Raw genomic sequence first — 19,548 nt, 5'->3', positions numbered from 1 at the left:
TTTCACCGTACTTTCAAATTCAGCCATCGACACAACGGCAGTGAACTATTCGATTCGTTCGAGCTTCAACAAGTCGTCAAACAACTAAACCTTGCCCTCGTTAAAGCATCTGCTGAATCATCTTCTCCGATTACATCTGCTGTTCTCAATTCTCCTTTTTACACCAAGTGCTTGGGAGGTTCTTACAAGCAAAATGCCAAATCTTCTAGAACCAGGAGAATTTCGTACTCACAAATTGGAGTTGAGAACAGAGCAGATTGTAAAAGCACGGGGATTAATTGTATATTTCTACGATGTTGGAACACGGCAAAACAGGGGTTTTTCAGAGGCAAACGAAACCCCGACAGCTAATTGCAGAGGCGAATTCAAAATTTTAAATTTGTAAGTGCGATAACATTAATTGTGCCCCCGAACTGCTGTCTTCCTCGCACTTTAAATTTCCAGAGTGAATATGTATGAATGAACAATTAATTTTGGAGTCGTTTAGTTTGGATTGAATTAATTACGATGAAAGAAGTTTATGCTAATAATATTTCGTTTGTTGTATTTAAAATAATATATATTGCATAAATTTTAAGAACAAATGATTTGCTTACGACCTGTAGGAAAGGATTTAAAGGAACATTTCACTACGCCACTAGTTTAGGCCTACGGTCATCCAACTAGTAAAAAGTGTAGCCTAGACTAAAGAAGCGTAATCTTTACATTACGCAATACTTTTTAAATGTCGCCATTTTCTGATACACTTATAAAGCGTATCCAAAGAGGTATAAGGTAACGCTTTGTTGTGATGCATTAGCGACACCTATTTTATCTTATACTACAATTAAAAGTGTTGTCTTTGCAGTATATAGGCCACACTTAAAAAGTATTGTCTTTTATAGGTCAAACAACACTTATAAAGTGTAACTTTATATCTCATCTAGAACAACACTTATCAAGTGTAACTTTATGTCTCATCTAGAGCAACAGTTGTAAAGTGTAACTTTAACATTCGTCCTATAACAACACTTTTGAATTGCATACATTTAATATATATATATATATATATATATATATATCACATAATTAAATATACAAATGACCTTTAGGACAAAATTAACTCATAATTATTATACCTCCCAATGAAGAAATAACTTACTACAGTATTAATTGATAATTTTGGAATAAATTATTTTGAAATTGTCAATCAAATAAAAAATTAAATAAAACTATAATTTAATCTCAGAATTATTTGGTGTTATCCTTCACAAAAAACGATTCCTTAGTTAAATGTTTGGTCTGCCAAGCAACAAAATCTTTATCACTTATGGCACACTCAAATTTGACGTAGTTTTTGACATTGCCGTACAAAATTTTACTTCATTAGTCTTGATGGAGGTTTATACACGAAACAAACAACGACTAGAGGCATTTCAAGTTTGCAAAATTTCACCAGTTAGTAAAGTGATTTAACAAATTAAAAATTTTCGATTAAAGTTAAGTGATAAAAATGTGATATGAAAAATATATCATCTATTTATTAATTTAGCGTAAATACGTAATGCGATTATGTTTAAAAAAAAGGACACCGAGTAGAAACTCATTACACATTGGGCTGTATTTCTCATCAGCCCATTACAAGAAATTTGGGCTTAGGTAAGGTTTCTTTCATTTAAATGGGTCTAAAGGATCTTTTGTGTATTACTTTTAATAGTAAAATATATCACACTAAAACATAAATCATTTTTATTGTTTTATAAAAACAAATCTAATAAAATAAATTAAACATGGATGTCAAAGACTGATGTCTGATATATTGGAACATCCACTATATATGTATTTGTAATATTATTAAGTTAGCAATAAATTAAATTAAATATGGATGGTGCCTAACGGTAACATTGAACATATAGTTATTTATCTTTTATTATTAATAAGTATATAAGTGATAACTAACAATAATAATATATTTGAGACATCAAAATGTGTACTTTGCAACTGTTTGCAAAAGAAGGAATTTGCCAACAGTTGCAAAATACACTTTTTAATGTTCCAAACATTTTGCAAGTTTCCCTAGTGTGCCCAACAAGCTATGTAGACGGATATTCTAGGCACTATTTTTAAAAGAATAATTAGTGGTGTGATCCATAATTATACCTATGCACATTGCAACAAAAGAAGTAAAAATTAATTTTATCCTCTGTTTAATTTAATTTTCAGAAATGAATCATTATGGTATCGATAACTAGATCGATTTCTATCTTACTTTAAAGTTTTAATTTATGACAAGGTAACAATTGACAACATCTAACTCATTAAGTATTATTAGAGAATTGTAAAGTGTATTATATCACATTACAATAAATTACAGCAAAAAAAAGGTGAGTAAAAAATATTTAGACTTAGAATTCAAGCTCACTACGACATAATCTACACCAATCTAGCGATATCTCTGTAGAATACAACAACTCATACAACCCGAAGATAATCTAATATTTCAAAAGTTAAAAAAAATATTTAATTTTTTGAAATGAAAGTTCTGAAATGTATACAATTTTCACTCATGACATTGAACAAGTCCATACATAAATTACTATTTCTTATATAGGACAACCAAATGTTGTATAAATTAATGTAGGTAATATTTTTTCTTTTACAGTCCAAACTAAATGATCCTTATTGATTTTATTTAAAAAGTCGATCAAAGTTCATTGTTTACTTATCTTAGGCGTACATAAATAATTATAATATGACTATACATATATTATACATTCACCAGTTATTTTAGGTTAAGGTTATTAATTCAAGTTGATTGTGATTTGATATGATACAGTGATAGGCCCAAAGTTCTGAAGAGAAGGGAAATAAGTGTAAGAACAAAAACAAATGTAGATTTTACACAAATCACATAATTTTAAGGGTAACTTTCACATATAGCAAATAAAAAATTTATATTTGTATTTTATAGTATAGCAAAGTTTGCATAATTGCGCTCCACAGTAAACATGGAAACTGTATAATTCGCTATACATATACAGTTGAAGCAAATTGTATAAAACGAAGTGTATAAAACAAGAAAGAGAAAGACACTTGGGCAGAGAACTTTATAAAAATGAAGTGTATAAAACGAATTGTATTATTATAAGTGTATAGAACGATTATATACAATTTGAATTTGTATAAAATGAGAAAGAGAGAAAGACAAAAGAGACTTGACAAGGAATATACAATTGAATCAAATTGTATAAAACGAGAAAGAGAGAAAGACAAAAGAATCTGGGCAGGAAAGTATTTTTATTGTATAATTATAAGTGTATAGGAAAAATATATGTACTTACATGTGTATATACAATTTCTAACGCTTTATACAAACAGAAACGCAATTTATATATTTCACTTCTGTTTGTATAAGTGAGAAAGGCGAGGACGGAGAGCGAGATTTGGGAGAGTGGCGTGCGAGATCTGGAAGATGGGAGAGAGGGGAACAAAAATATATGTATTTATACAATTTTCTCTGCTTTATACAATTAGAAACAATTTTTATACACTTGTATTTGTATAAAAAGTGAGGTAGCGAGCGAGAGATTGGAAAAGAGCGACGAGCGAGATATTTGGGAGAGAGGCGCCTGGCAATTTTTTGCAAACGTTTGCTATGGAGCACAATTAAATCAAACCCTAGCTACTCTATTTATTTTAGGTTATTAGTTTGCTATAATATACAATTTTTTCTAGTTTTTAATATGAAATTATAATAAATCCTTCTTTAGTTTATAATTGTATTAAACCCTAAAGAAGTAACACAAATCAGATATATTAATATGTAACTCAGATACATTAAAGAGTATCTCAAATATATTATAAAAAAAATTGGATACATAATATGTAGCTCGGATACATTAAAAATCAGTTCAGATACATAATATATAACTCAGATACATTAAAAATTAGCTCGAATATATTATAAAATAAATCAAATATATAATATCTAGTTTGGATATATTAAATACAGGATCGAGTACATTAATATATAGCTCGGGTAGATTAAAAAAATATAAAAGATTTAGAATTTTTTTAGAAGTAGTTTCACATGTATCCACTACTAGGTGGACCTACTTTCTGTTACATTTATTTAGTTCTTAACCCCTTTTTCCAACTCTTCCATCTGCCTCTGCCAGCTTAAATCGCATCGTCCCCCTTCTCCCTCGTGTGTATCGCTCCCCTCCCTTTTCTCCGATTTCGGATTTTCCCCTGCTAAATCTCATCAATTTTACCGTCCAATTCTCTTCTACAAAACCCCCTCAAAGCTCCCAATTTCCCTCATAGCCATTCAGACAAAATTACAATCTTTTCTTGAAAAATCTGGCAATGGCTTCTTTCAGTGTCCCTTGTCCTAAGATTTCTGTCCTCTCTGTTGCTTCATCATCCAATTTAAGCTCGACCCATCAGCCCCAGAGCTCCCTTTCCTTCAGATCCGGTCCTGCATTGCTCCCTCGTATTCAGGTTTGTGTTCCCTTTGAGTGTTTAATCGTAAAGATTGAAGCTTTATCATGCATTTGGTTGAGTTTAGTGTGTTTTGTTTTTCAGGGGTCCAGTCGCATCCAATCTCAGGTGTTTAAGGTGAATGCCCAGCTGAATGAGGTGATTTTATATCTCTTGGTTGTTTCTTGGAATTTTGTGTGTTTAAATTATTAGTTTCATTGTGTAAATTAATAGAGGAGGTTGCTGTGGGATGAAAGATAACTAAGAATAGTTTAGCTATAACGAATCCTTATATGTTCTGATGTGTTAGTAAGAAAGAAAATGAGACAGGTGATTTATATAGTCAACCCCAATTTGATTTGGTATTGAAGCATAGTTGATTGATTGAGTTTTGTGAATTTAAGGTTGCTATTGACAAGTCGAACAATTCAAAACCAGTTTCTGAGAAAAGCTTGGAGGAAGTCTCCAAGACTGAATACAGTATTCCAGATGCTTCATCCATTCAAGCATTCATGTCTCAGGCAGCTGATCTTGTGGAGTGCGTTAAGCTCTCATCACCTATAATTTTGTTTGTTCTCTGGTCTTTTTGTAGAGTTCATTTTTAAAATTTTTTGCCTTTGTTCTTAGGCTTGTGGATTCAAGGGACATTGTGGAGCTGCAGCTAAAGCAAAACAATTGTGAAATTCTTATAAGGAAGAAGGCGGCATTGCCCCAGCCGCCTGTTTATATGGCCCCACCATCTGTTCCACAGGCCTTTGTTCAGCAACAGTTGCCTCCTGCAAGTGCCCCTGCTCCTGCAGCTCCAGCAGTTGCTGCACTTCCTCCACCTGCACCTTCAAAGCCTAAATCCTCACATCCTCCAATGAAATGTCCCATGGCCGGAACATTCTATCGATCACCTGCCCCAGGGGCAGCACCTTTTGTAAAGGTAAATATATACGTTGGTTTTACCTGTGCTGTAGTAGCCATTGAACCTAGAGGGCAGTATTATGATATATATCTGACACAAAGTGGCCTAAGGAATACCTTGTGTTCAATCGCTCCATAATCCAAATTTGGTAAATGAGCAATTAAAAAAAGTGGGGAAATGAAGAATGAAGCAACTATTAACAATTGTTAAGCAATTAAACTTGCACAGTTGATTTTATAGTTTGGAAATGGAGTTAATTTGTCAGAGCGGGATGGATATTTGCTGTTGTTGCCGACTGTTATTTCCTGTTTTTCCCTCTCTTTCTTTCCTTGATTATCATTTTTTGGGAGCGAAAGACTGGAAGGTCTATATGGAGATCAATTTTTTCATGTTTTGCACTCTAGCATGTCCCTGAATTCCTTAAAATTATTTGAAATTTTGGCATTAAATTTTGGGTTAGTCCAGAAATCAGAGAAATATTTAGTTTAGGGCAAATTCACTTTCATGCTGTTCACATCTTCTAGCAATCAAAGTGAGAATGTTTGCCACTGTGTGTTTGCTTGCAGCTTCTCTTTTCTCTTTACCTCTGTATGTTCTTGGTCTTGTTGTTTTCTCATGAGCCTGACTAAACTGGTGAATTACCAGGTAGGTGACAAGGTCCAGAAAGGGCAAGTGGTCTGCATTATTGAGGCTATGAAATTGATGAATGAAATTGAGGTAATTCTGGATTACGATTTCAGTTCCTTAATGTGCAAAGTCAGTTTATAGTTGCTTGCCATATATAGATTCCTAAATAAAAAGGCGAATATGAGGGTAGAAACATTTATAATCAGATAATTCCTAGTGCGGAACATGTTTAAGTGTTGTACTTTCAGTTTTCCTTTTCTGTCGCATCCATTCTCATGGTAATAGACTGTAGGAATGACTTAAATAGGCAAGTGATGTGTCATAAAGAGGAGCTCTTCTCAACATTTCCCATCTTGGCGAAGTTAGTCGCGAAATTATCCGATTTGCTTAGGCCACTCTCGCACCATGATGTATCAGTTTTAAGTTCCTTTTATACCTACTGCATTTATTTTTTGAATTCTTTATCAGGCTGATCAAGCTGGAACCATAGTTGACATAGTTGCAGAGGATGGTAAGCCCGTTAGTGTGGACACGGTATGTCTCTCTTTCTCTAGTTTATATCTTTAGACTAGTTCGGGTCTACTTGTGCTTTATGTGATGTTCAATCTCTTCTTGCAGCCTCTATTTGTCATTGAACCATGATAGAAAGAAGTAATCTTGGTGTGCAACATAGGTGGATGAAGCAGAGTGAAATTCAAAAGTTATAGAGAGCAAATCTGTCTTAAGCTCAAGGCATATCTGCTCAGAAGATTGGTTCACTATTACTCTTGTTGAAATCTATGATCATATTAATAGCTTGTATTACTCATTTTCCTTATGCTGCTCATAAATTTTGGAACTATATTTTCTTTATAAAGTTGTGACTTGATGATATCCTCTAGTCTACTGTCACCTTGCTATCTTTCTTGCTCTGCCTCTAGTGCTTGATGCTATGAACCCCCAAGGGTTTGGTTCAGCATGTAGTTAGGCACATTCATGAGTTTGAACTCTGCAATGAACAAAGGCTTGATATTTAAGTAGAGAAGTGTAAAGGGATGAGCTTATTCTCCACTGAGTTCTGAACTTTGCATCATGTCGGCTTTCGGGAGTTCCTCAGTTCTTAAATACCGTGAGCTGAGATATGAGGGTTGCAACATAATTGAACTGGCATTCAGATGTGCAGTTCAAGATCTATTGCCTATCAGCTCTGTCAGTATTTGCATATAGCCTACAGGCAATCAAAGATATGCTAGTATGGAGGCATCCACGTTTTTACTGATGCTTGCTGTATCAGTTAACCGCAAAATGTATTTATCTTCACGAAGTAATCAGCAAAGTTTATTAGAACTTTGAGGAGGTGCAGCTTTAAGTCTGTGAGTACATATGCTATTGGTGGACAAGATACTCTCAAAAGAAGAAAAGATGACACGAATATGGTTAGTTGTAAGGTGATTGACAGAAGCAAGTTGTATTTAAGAGGGAATTGAAATCTATTAACAGAATTTTTGATAGGTAAAGTAGACAAAAAAGCTGAGTATCTTTTTTTCTTTCACGCGAGAAGGAAAGCACTTTTGGGCGTATTCACGGAAGTAGTAGGCAACTTGACTGTCAAATTTGAGAAAAAGCTGGTTAAAACTGTGTAACTTTCTTATGTCAAAACAGATAACGGAAGAAATGGAGGTAGAATACTGAAAAGGAGCCAATCTTTAGTTGCTTCCAACATAACAAGACATAAATTGAAATACAGTGGAAGTTGGAAGGATAGAGAAACCTGAATTCACTAACAGAATGTCAATATCACCACAATAATAATTGTCTAGCTTTTGCTAAGAGCAATTGCAACTTAGAACAGAATAGCCCTGTAAAAAGAGCTCAAACTACCAAAAACCTATTCTTTAACTTCATTTAGCTCAGAAACATCATAATAATGCAAATATTTCAGGATGACATCCACATGTCTGACAGCAATATTCTTATAAATGAGTTTGTGCCTGAAACAATTCGATCAAGTTTTCTTGCTTCCCCGGGGACCAACACCCAAGTAGTTTGTCATGAGACCCATAATACCAAACCTGAGACGATAAAAATAACAAGTTCTGATTAGACACACAATCCAGCAATATGAATGAAAATGTGATAGCTAATAGCAGAACAATCAGTTTGCAATAAATTCTTTTATGCTTCATGAATACTCTCTTTCCATTTCGTTTGATCTAATAACTCTTTAGCCAGTCAAACACACTATTCTTTGGCAACGATTCATTTATCATTTACAATTACAAGACTGGTAGAACTGATAATATCTATTTGTTTAGTTTCCAGATCTGTAACACTACCTTACTAATAATTGAGAATCCAATCTACTTTACTACCTTACTCATAACTAACATATAGTATAAAGCATAAACTAGACTACTAGACATTGGGCACAACCATTCTAGAAACTGGCAACGGAAGCAGAGGGTGGTGGCAAGGTGGGTGAAGATGATGCCTTGCTACTAAATTGTTTTTGAGACCAAAAAAAACAAACACATGGGCATATAAAGGCTCATAGGTACTATTTGGTTGCAGGAGAAGGGAAACAAGTAATGCACAATTAACTTCCTACAATTTCTGTTCTTTGGACAGCAAAAAAGGTAAAAGGAACAACACTCCAAAAGTACCTCATTACAAATTAACTCCTACAAGAGTTGCAATCACCCACACAAGTGAACACTATCTTTTACACCTTTCTGAAACAATATATATTCCTTTAACTCCCAAAATTTGTTGACTAGTTGGGCTTGAGTAATTTTGGAGCAGAGAACAATACAGAGCCACAGTGACAGCTCAAACTCATCTTACCACGTTCAATACATACTTAGGGTTCCTACCTTTATTTTTTTTTATTTGATATCCTTAAAAAGCTAAATTATCCTTCTTTTTCTTAATGAAGGAAAATAATTCATCGTTATTGTCTCTTCATCCCATTCCATACAAACCACACATTACATGAAACATTCAAATATCTTTTTTACAGGTATAATTCAAATCACATGCCAATTTTTTCAGAAGATCAAACGAGACATGAGATATTCTATTAAAAAGTTCTCCCCTTCTTTTAATCTAACCACTGAATGGCTGCTGAATAACTGTGTCGTTGGGTAATTATCATAAAATAAAATTGCATTCCAGAGTTCAACCGCTTAAAATAAGGTTAAAATCCATAGGCATACACATAACCATCCACAACTGACATTTTGTAAAATGTAGCTAAATTTACTTCAAACTGATGTCCTCAATGCAAATCCAAGAAACACTCCACTGACCATTCAAAACAAACATAGTATTGAAGAATCATTTCATGATATTTTGAAATTAAAGTTACTTCCAGGTTTGACACCTTCTTGTATAAATGCAGGAGCAGCAAATAATCACACTGAAAATTGTATTTAGCAAGTAGTGCAATAATAAGAGCAAGTATCAATTGAAGCACGTTCGTACTATTCTTAAAAAACTTAGACTCTAATAATACTTCTGGTGAGTTCCCTTGGATGGATTTTCCTGATAATATCTCATCCCGTTATGCCTTTCAATACATATCAGTATCAGCCAATATTTGTTTATTTCACAATCAGGAACAGGTTCAATCCAAGGAACACAACTCTAGCAAGAGCAGAATCCAAATTTAGAATTTAAATTCCCTTCCACAAACTAGGAGAACATCTCCGAATAATACCTGTATCTAACATACAATAACAACATATATAGCTCTCAATACAATTAATCAAACAGCTGAACTTACATCATGGCCATTGAGATCTGCTTAAGATCATTTTCCATATTCCTCATGTTAGCAAGGGATTGAGCACTGAATATAATAGCAAGCCACGAGCAAATCTTGTACTACAAAACAGATAAGAGTAAATGATGCTGAGCATACAATTATGTAAATTAACTTTCCACCAAACAAAATCGACATATGCACATGAAATCTAATCAGTACAAATACAGATATGAGCAGTGGATCTCGTGAATTAACAGCCCAAAGCTTTGTATGTACCTAACTCGATTCCCCCAAAAAATTAAATCCAGGATATTCCTTCGTTCTGGATGGGAATTAAGAGCGGGTTTTCCAATATAATTTTATAGATAAAGTCCTCAATATGACCAAATTAGATAAAAATTGTCGAGTATAGGTACAAAATATACAGAATTTAGAAGGCTACGCACTCTAAACATGGCACCAAAGACGCCGCAGATGACGGCTATGAAGCCGGAGTAATCTATAGGAAGATCTTGTGGAGCGACCGGCGAAGGCTTGTACGGCTTTGCCGTCGACGGTTGCCGTGGATCGTTCGCTGGTGACGACATGCCTGCTGTAGTTTCTGCTCCGAAAATGAATTTGGATCCGAACCAGAAAAAGCCTTAGAAATAGTAAGTGGTCATTTATGAATAAACCCCTCGAATATGTAAATATTGCACATGGACCAAAAAGCTTGAACAACTTGCAATTAGACCCCGTGTTGGATATCATAATTTTCTTGTGTTAAAAAAAAATTAAGCATTTTGCCTAAATGATAAATCATATTTTTAAGTTCACTATTTTTATGATTATTTCTTTTCTATTATAGTAGAAGAGAGGATATACTATATGATATCAATATGTATGTTTTTAGTAATTATTTTTATTTATTAAGCATAATTTAATTATTTTAATTCATAACTTTTCTTCATTTTACTTTACGTAGTTAAATAGTCATCGATTTTTTATGTGACATTCATATATGTTTTTACCTAGCTCGCATCTATTTATGTTTTCACTTTTCACCTAGCTCTTATCTATTTATTGAAGAAAAGAAAAGATAAAAAAATTTAACCACCACAACTTTCCATCTTTAAGAAATACTACTTTAATTTTGAGGTGATTTCCCATGTCCCCCGTTATCTTTTAGCTTCACTTTCTTCTTAATAAACCTAACCCTCCTAATTTCTTGTGATTAAAAATTATTCTTACGAAATGATTGCAATAAGATTAAAGTAATAAAAATAAATTATAATTAGAAAGAATATATATTTTATTAATTGATACTTGTAGGTACAATCTGTTTCTCTCTTAATTCTTTGTTTCGAAAGATTTGAGGGAAATAAAATTTAATATCTTAATCTATTTGTAAATCAATTTTTCAAAATTTATGAAATTTTGAATTATCTATTTAAGAGAATATATTATTTTTTATGAAAATGAATTAAGTTTAAAATAAAATAACCTTAAAAAATCATAATATAAATTGAGGTCACTCGTTGAAACCCCCATTAAAGATCAATTCGATGTTGTAACAACTATAGTGACATTTTGACTAAACAGGGATGTAAGTGCTCACTTTATAAACCTTAGGGGCTAAATCGATCGCTATTACACTTCACGCAAGTTTACTCGTCATTGGTTTTTTTCAGCTACTACCCAGCAGTAGCACTATTCCGGTCACAGCAATGGAGTCCAAAGTCCTCCCAATTACTCCGGCGCCGTTTCCGTCACTTTCTGCCTTTCCGGTTTCTTCCGATGAAGCCACGAACTGGAATATTCAAAGTCCGGCTGCAAAATCGCCGGCGCCACCAACAACGCCATCGACGCCGTCATCCTTTCAAGATATACGGCGATGGAGACCGGCGGCGCAACGAAACCTGAGAAACCAGTGGTCGAAGTTGTCTTCTCTTCGAACGCAATGGCTTTCTTTATCCTCCACTGCTCGATCACACGCCACTTATGTTGTAAATTCTTATCTCTCCCAAAGGTAAACTTCAAACAGCTGCTTAAGTTTAGTTACATAGAAAATAAACTCCTTTTGTTTCAATTCGTTTGTCTTGTTTTCCTTTTTAGTCGATTTCAAAAAGATTGCATCTTTCTTTTTTATGCCAACTCTTTAACTCTAACTTCGGACGGTGACATGTTTAAGACCAAAGATTAACATTTTGATACATTCTGAATATGTTTAGTTCAAGATTGTAAAATTAAAAGTTTTTTTACAGCAAACAAATTGAAAAGGAGGTAGTATGAATCACAATGGCTTTAGTTAAAACATCTCTAAAATCATTGAAAATTTTGATGAAAAAAAAAAACTATCGTGACTTTCCAAATAATAATATCCATGTTTTAGCGTGAGATAGTATTGAAGAGAATATGTGGATTTGTGTTGTTGTCAATGTGATTTCTTTTATGAAAATGCCTAACTCAACTGACTACACAACTCGTACCCTCAACTAGTGTAAGACTTTAAAGAATTTCTAATATTGAATAATCCGTGATTCAGAATGACATCCATTGGAGTTTGGTGCAGATATATGGATGCAATGGAGTTAGGTGTATTGACAGAGATGCCTGATATACGTATAAAAGCACGTAGGAAATTGTTCAAGCAGCAGGTGATTATAGAAATTGCCTTTTTATCCTTTTGGCTTTTTGAATTCAATTTGAATTGTCCCTGAAGTTGGCTATTGGCACACTATATAAAGTTGATTGAGAAAATATACAACAAAACCACATATTGTGGAGTGAGACAGATCTTCATTGCCTGATGCTTTATCTTTACGTGATGCCCCTCAGTGTAGTGTATCCTCCTAATGACGTAGGAAACCAATTGAATTTTAACGTATCGACAATAAATCAGCACCTTTCGACCAAAAAGAATTTCCGAATGGTTTTTGTTGCTGAATTAATGTTGTTTGGTTGCTTGTTAAGTCTAATTGAGGTTATAATATTTTCTCATTGCACCTCAGAGGTTTTCCCCATTATTTAATTGATCAAATATATGCTGGAAAAGAGTGTAAAAGTAGAATGGAAAACCCATCTCTGTTTGATGACGAAATCAAACTGTACTCTGAACAATTTCTCACAGTTGTCATCATTTTTCAGGAGGCTAATAGGAGTAAGCTCTTGTCATCTTACAAAGATATGGTATGCACACTATATATTTGCGCATTCACTTCATAAATGTATCTGTGATTAGCTTACTACTTTGACTAACCTGGTAACATTATTTTGTCAAATAGATGAATTTTCTACTGTGGTTTTCTTTTCTGCTTCTTAGAACCTGATTATCATTTTTGTTATTAAAACATCTGAACGTGTCTGTATATCCCTCGTCATGCTTAGTATCTTCTTTAATTGTTCAGGCTTCTCGAAATGCTTTTTTTTAAAAGGGAACCCCGCAGCCTCTACCCTTTGGGTGTGCACAGGATAAAAACCCCTCGTTATTGCAAACCACATAGGAGAGGTAACCCGCACTAGGCAAGCCCGGTGTGACGAGCTCGACCAAGAAGGCAAACCCCTTGTGGCAAGGGGTTTCGAACTTGAGACACCCAACATGGAAGTCCCAAGCCCGAACCACTGGGCCACCCCAATTTCATTCTATAACTGTGTTACTTTAAAATGCTCCCTATTTTGTTCAACCCTTTCCTATGTTCGGAAGGGAAACATCCCTAAATAAAAATAGGGGAGTAAATAGACATGTATGGCTTGTCAACAGTTTGAATGACTAATTTTGATCAGGACAATTAAAATGACTAATTAAGCACACTGTTACTTTCATAATCCCCAAGTATCTGGAAGGCCAGTGGCTGTATTAAGTATTTCTAGGTGAAGAACATCTCTATTTTTGTTTAGTTTCTGGCACAAGTTCCTTTCATGCTATTTGTAGTAAAACAACAAATAGATATGTTGGAGTTTTTATCTCCATTTGTCTTCCATGCTTAACTGTTCTTGTTTGACATACTGAATTGCATTTATCTCATATCGTCCAACATCCTTGATCTCACACTCTTATAACCTATAGTTATATGACTATCCATTACTTAATGTTATTTTCCAATAAAACACTATTTTACTAATTTGACAAAATTATATAAGCGAACTTTTTGTTGGTTCAAAAAGTTTTAGCTAATAAGAGAAACTATTTACTGTCTAATAGGACATATATTGCTAGTGTTGGTGTAAAGTTAAAGTGGCATAAGATTTGGTTGCTTGGAAAGCTGGGTTAAAAGTACTTATAGTCAGGGTGCAAAAAATCAAGAGTGAATCAGGAGATACATAGGTTGTTTGCATGATGTCATTCACTCATTGACAAAAACCAATCCACAAGTGGTTTATCTCCTAGACTTGGTTTTTGATTTCTGCTTCTATCAGCTCTTGTTTAGGTGTGGATCTTATTCCGCCCCATGTCTGTATTGAAGCTATGACCTTTTAGCAGACTGGGATACTGGATGCGACATTTTTACCTTCCCGACTCAAGTGCCTTCAACAGAATTACCATGACTTTTTTATTGCCTGACTGTTTAGCTGTCTACAGGTTGCTGTTGTAACTCAGATGGTCAATGTTTCTAAATCAATGAGGTGTTATCTCAAAGGAGCAAGTGGCACCTCACTTACTGAGTTTTCTTGCTTCCCTGGAAACCTGAATGACACTGGTGATTGTGATGGGATTCCTGTTTTCACCTTTTGGTCAATCTTTGATTTCGGTATGTGTTTTCCTTGCAAGTTGCTGACTGTCCTCACTAATCAAAATTCCTGCAAAGATTATCAATGTTTTGTTAAAAGGCTATCATATGCTAATTCATAGTGTGAGTTAATCAATGACTATTAAATTTGATATATACTTAGTTAGTAGTACAAGGACATCACAGAGTCCAGTATACCATTACTTATTAAATGAAAAGAAGATTGTGCGCTGGGACAAGAGAGGATTGGTCAAGTGGAAAGCACCCTCCGCTCCAATATTTCAACAATTCAAGTCACCAAGAGAGCAAAGTGGCGAAGGATCACTGTTACTCCTGGGAGGTTGTTTGGGGGTTTAGGGAAGGTACACATAGGTTACCAGTCCCCCTCCCCCCCCCCCCCAAAAAAAAAAAAAAAAAAAAAAAGAAGAAGGGGATCCAGTGTTGGTTGTACATCTTTCTGCAACGTACATGTGCTACTCCATCTAATAACTCCCTACAACTTTGAAGTATTGCCACAGAGATGCCTAGCTTTTATAGGATGATTAACGGAGGATTGGCTGGATGCCTTATGGATATTGTTTAGAGAAAAATATCACCGAGTTAATGATAAAGTGACACTGATTGCATTAGACGATGCAACAATTAGTTTTAATCACCAAAAGGAGTTCAACATTGGCTTCCTGTTGTTCTTATACAGAGTAATTTACTTTTCTTTTTATCTATATATCTGCTTCATATTTAAAAATTACAATTTTCCTCTCTAATGATTTCAGAGAAACTGGCAGAGGAGCTGGTCCAGATGTTTGTGTCAGAAACAAATCTAAAGGTGTTTTTCTCATCTTCTCAGCCACAGTGAGGAATTTTTCACTTTATTCGTAAAATCGTCTATCTATTTGTATTTCCTTCTTTAAAGTTGAGTGATGTGCAGCGGTTGCTAGTGATGGAACTATGCTCCATTGGTTCCGAGAATTTTTCACAAGTTGACAGGCTGAAATGGAGTGATCATTTCTATGTTGGAGAGTTTGATGATCTACGCATATGTGATTCAAACTCAAACGAGGTTCTTAAGCAACTCGAGCCCAAGGTAGAGAGCTGCAATTCTCAGTCTACCACCATGCAATCAAATAGTCAACTTGAGAGGAACGTTCTCCAGGTATTGTGTCACCTGTTGTATATGAAGTTATATGTTTAGGAATAAATTTGTGTGCCTACTCCTATATATGTATCTATAGCTGTTAGAATTATTAGCACACTGAGGCGCATCCCAAGTGCTTCAAAAGACCCTAGTTGATTGTAAGATACATCAGTTTCACTTTGGGAAAAGCCCCTCAACCAGCACATCGAGTTGCATATCTTTAATTATAATTGTACCTGGACTAACTTTAGTGCTATTTTTAGCATCTTGTACTGATGCGTAAGATATAAATATCATTAGGTCATTTTTAACCCCCAAAAAGAAGTAGCATATTATAATTGCTCTAGTGGTACCAACAATAAATATGTATATCCCATATAATTTCTGAAGGTCTTACTTCTAATACATAAAGTTCCTTTTGGTTAAATGCTCACCTTTAGTATTTATGTATTTTCTTCTTGAGCTTTCAGTGTTTGCTAGTAAAAAAAGCTTTTCGCTTGAACATAGAGGCCTTTTTTGGCATCAAATTTTTCTCGAATCAGGTAGCAATATTGGTTCACTGGAAATATTATTTCTCTGCAACTTATATTTTTTCCCTTCAAGTTCAAGGCATGCTTTCCTGTCTCTCCTATGTACTGTTTGCTCATTAAATCATGTTTTGTTTTTCAAGTTCATGACAATGAATCATGTTTTGTTGTCAAGGAAATAGTTTTATAATAGTAGAGTGCAACATGTAAACATGATTCATTTTAGGTGAAAAGGTCTTTTATGGCTAGATCTCTAGGAAGAGTCATGATTAAAGCTTAAGATATTCTCCAAGGAAATATTACAACACGAGGTTCCTGTTAGTATTATTAAATTGGTTTCGGTTGTAGAGAACTATACTTTTGTGTTAAGACTCTACTTTTTGTGTACTACTTATAACATGGCCTTCCACTAGATACAAGTAAATTACTCCTATATGAAAAAAAATCTTCGAAGAAATGAGCCCCGGGGGCTTTGGGTTAGAGGTAAGAGCACAACACGTGATGTGTGGATTAGAGGCATGTCATGGGTAAGAAATCTGCCGTAGACAAAAGCACGGTATTTACATGAAGAAGGGTAAAGAGATGGACCATTATCTACCAAGTTTCAAATCGTTCACCACTGAATCCTGATTTTTTTGTTTAAAAAAACAAGAGTTCTTCAAGGAAATGATAAAAAAACATATGTGAGACGTTGAAGCTGGTCAACAAAGATTTTGGAAACTCCATTGTTTATGATCATATTAGAAAGATCTATCATTGTCTTATTGGATGGAAATTACAAACCTTCTAGTGGTGGTTCCACGTCCTTTTATTCTGTATAAATTGAATATGTGACTTGTAGGTTTACTTAACAACCTGGCTCGCAGAGGTCAATGTCGATAGATTCAGGTAAATTGGTTCTGTGGGACTTTCGAGTTTTTCAATCCTTGATACTGAAGCTACTTCTGCATTTCTTGGCTTCTATTAATATATTGGAGTTAACAAGTCATGCAATGTATTGCTTCCCCTCTAATGAGATTTTTACTATCATTTTTAATAGTAGTTTTTCCTTGACAGGATAGGTGAATTACTTGCTATGGTAGGTGAGGAGATGCATGTTACCATATCATGAAACCTCAACTACACACATAGGTAAACAATGGTGAACAAACGCTTAAAATTCTCTATTGTTGCATATTTCCAAGATTGAAACCCGAAGAGGCATTGGACTGTGACATTGTCTGGGCTCAACCATATGCCTAAAGAGGCATTGAGTTGATCTTCAAGCTTCTAAGATTTTTATCTTCAAACTTCTTCAAAACAATGCTGATGAATCTATTGACCTGAACAGGGCGGAATGGATGCAAAGGATTCACATGATGACCCCAACTAAATTGAGGTTGAGGTGTATAAAAACTAAAACTTAAATTGAGTTTTAGATGGTGAAGTTGTCCAGGAGGAGCTATCCAACTTACAAACAAGAGTACTGCTGTTTTCCAGGCATAACCGCAATATGGTTGCTAAATACTGTCTTTGTTTGTCAAAGCAACCAGCGGATGAAGTGGCACATCAGTACATTTAGTAATATGAAAGTGATGAGGCTGGCCCTAGCAAGAACAGCTGACTGGCTGTTCTCTAACTTTGTTTCTCTTTCTTTTGGAATGGGAGTAGAGATGCTATATACATAAATCTGTTTTCCATAATTTTACCATTTGCATCAGAATTTATATTAAAATCAGAAGAAGATCTAGACAGATGGTCTTCATTTCACAAAAGCGTTTTGCTTTACAAGTGTAATACTCTTTTGAAGATGGATCTCATGAAATACTTTGCCTTCCACTGAGCTAATATAGTTTATAGAAAGGCATTGAAGACAAGAGACTTGATTCTATCATGTGGGCTAAACAGTAGATTATGGAAGAGCAGTTCTTACAGCAGAAAGTCGAGTGGAATTGCTCAAGTCCAGATATGGCTTCCATATATAACAACAAACAAAAAATATGTACAGAAAGTTGCATATTTCTAAATTCATGCATAAAGATTTTTACTTTGACTTATTACGGAGATTTTGTTCTTTTTTCAAACGCTTGGAGTTTGACAAATGGTCCAGTACCTTTTATGTTACAAGAGCAATAATTTCAAGAACTCGAATAATATAATCACTATGAATCGTAACTAGGCAAATTATGGGTGTTTACATAGATAGATTTCCTAGGATTTTACGTTGGTGATTCTTGGTTGTATGTCGAAATTATAGTTAGGTTAGGTTGTATATGGAATGGTTCTGAGTTGTATCTAGAGATTTTCGAAGTTGTAACTAGATTGTATCCTTGCATATACTCACAAAATTCGAAAATAAACTGATATAGAGGGACTAGTCCTAAAATGAGAATATCCAGCAAAATTTAGTGTTAATACAACTAAATTTGAGCAAACAAATACTAGGTAAAACCATAGCTACTAATGATAATTATGATCCAAACTATAGTTATTTATGAAATTTCCTCTTTTATAGATGAACTCTTCTACATCTACAGATTTTTGAAAAACAACTTATTTTATCAAATAATCCGTATTACTATTATACTTTACCCCGTCTATGGGTTCTTTTACCCTAGATAAAACGCATGCAAGTTTTAAAAAAAATATGCATAGCCTTCGTACATTTTTTTGGCATCCACCATGACAATCGACAAAGTTTGGGAAAACTCATGGTGGGCATTCATTTATCGATGCTCCTCTTTCTAGATTATATAAAGTAATTTATTTATCGGTGCTCCTCTTTCTAGTTTATATAAAGTAATGTTATATTTTAAGAAAAATATTTAAATATAGAATGTGTGAACCCGCATTCAAAGTATCATATAATAATAATACGAGAATGATCGAACGCATCTCTCTAAGTGAAGTTAACTAAAATCATATATCTATCTTGTCTTTTTAGTAGCACCTCTCAAATGGCTATCGATTATACTTTTGGCGTTTCAACTAATTTTTCTTTTGTTCTTTTCCTCAAATTTTTCAAAAATTTCAAGTGTATTCCATTGAAAATTCTTAAAAAATTTAGAACAGTAAATTTTTTATATATAATTAAATCAAATGTGTACATTAAAATTTAAAACTAGTAGTATTGTATATTTTGCACTTATAATTTTTAATATATAATTAAATCAAATGTGTGCATTAAAAATTAAAACTAGTATTATATATTTTGCACCTATAATTCTTAAAGTTCAATGGTTCATATTAAGGAACTTAAAAGTCAAATTGATCAAATTTATATTTAACATGCATTTTCTTCGGTAATCATGCACCCATTTTGCCGAAATCCTGATACGCTATCCTTGGTTTATAGAGAGTAACCCTAGAAAGTAAAAACCATACCTCTGTTGAACTAATACCTAAATCTCTTCATAGTTTCTATGCGAATCTTTACATAACCTAAAGAACACAAGCAT

General features: G+C 34.0%; 3 protein-coding genes across 5 annotated transcripts; 2 read left to right on the top strand and 1 right to left on the bottom strand.

Annotated features, from left to right (window-relative positions):
- The first annotated feature begins 4,123 nt into the window (after positions 1 to 4,123).
- LOC107021008 (biotin carboxyl carrier protein of acetyl-CoA carboxylase 1, chloroplastic-like) lies at positions 4,124 to 6,871 on the top strand. The gene is made up of 7 exons (XM_015221573.2): positions 4,124 to 4,482; positions 4,567 to 4,620; positions 4,866 to 4,999; positions 5,089 to 5,389; positions 6,017 to 6,088; positions 6,467 to 6,532; positions 6,617 to 6,871. The coding sequence occupies exons 1-7, from the start codon at positions 4,348 to 4,350 to the stop codon at positions 6,638 to 6,640; spliced, it is 786 nt and encodes a 261-aa protein (XP_015077059.1). The 5' UTR covers positions 4,124 to 4,347; the 3' UTR covers positions 6,641 to 6,871.
- A 787-nt stretch (positions 6,872 to 7,658) lies between these two features.
- Positions 7,659 to 10,371, bottom strand: LOC107021252 (protein Asterix). Its single transcript, XM_015221872.1, has 3 exons — positions 10,190 to 10,371; positions 9,762 to 9,862; positions 7,659 to 8,049 (listed from the first exon to the last, which is right to left on the bottom strand). The coding sequence occupies exons 1-3, from the start codon at positions 10,328 to 10,330 to the stop codon at positions 7,983 to 7,985; spliced, it is 309 nt and encodes a 102-aa protein (XP_015077358.1). The 5' UTR covers positions 10,331 to 10,371; the 3' UTR covers positions 7,659 to 7,982.
- A 990-nt stretch (positions 10,372 to 11,361) lies between these two features.
- Positions 11,362 to 18,154, top strand: LOC107021317. Of its 3 annotated transcripts, none has more exons than XM_015221954.2 (9): positions 11,364 to 11,751; positions 12,268 to 12,379; positions 12,870 to 12,911; positions 14,302 to 14,470; positions 15,223 to 15,275; positions 15,378 to 15,602; positions 16,953 to 16,999; positions 17,168 to 17,242; positions 17,442 to 18,154. In XM_015221954.2, exons 1-8 carry the CDS (start codon positions 11,450 to 11,452, stop codon positions 17,220 to 17,222), a joined length of 1,005 nt encoding a protein of 334 aa, XP_015077440.1. In that variant the 5' UTR covers positions 11,364 to 11,449; the 3' UTR covers positions 17,223 to 17,242; positions 17,442 to 18,154. The 3 variants fall into 3 exon arrangements, 2 of the variants coding, with proteins under 2 accessions (XP_015077440.1, XP_015077442.1); XM_015221956.2 differs by having other exon boundaries at positions 11,366 to 11,751; positions 12,295 to 12,379; XR_003579018.1 differs by lacking the exon at positions 16,953 to 16,999 and having other exon boundaries at positions 11,362 to 11,751.
- The last annotated feature ends 1,394 nt before the right edge of the window (positions 18,155 to 19,548 follow it).

The sequence above is a fragment of the Solanum pennellii genome, chromosome 6 (genome assembly GCF_001406875.1).
Source record: "Solanum pennellii chromosome 6, SPENNV200".
In the NCBI taxonomy this organism is placed as follows: Eukaryota; Viridiplantae; Streptophyta; class Magnoliopsida; order Solanales; family Solanaceae; genus Solanum; species Solanum pennellii.
This window is presented reverse-complemented; position numbering and strand designations above follow the sequence as displayed.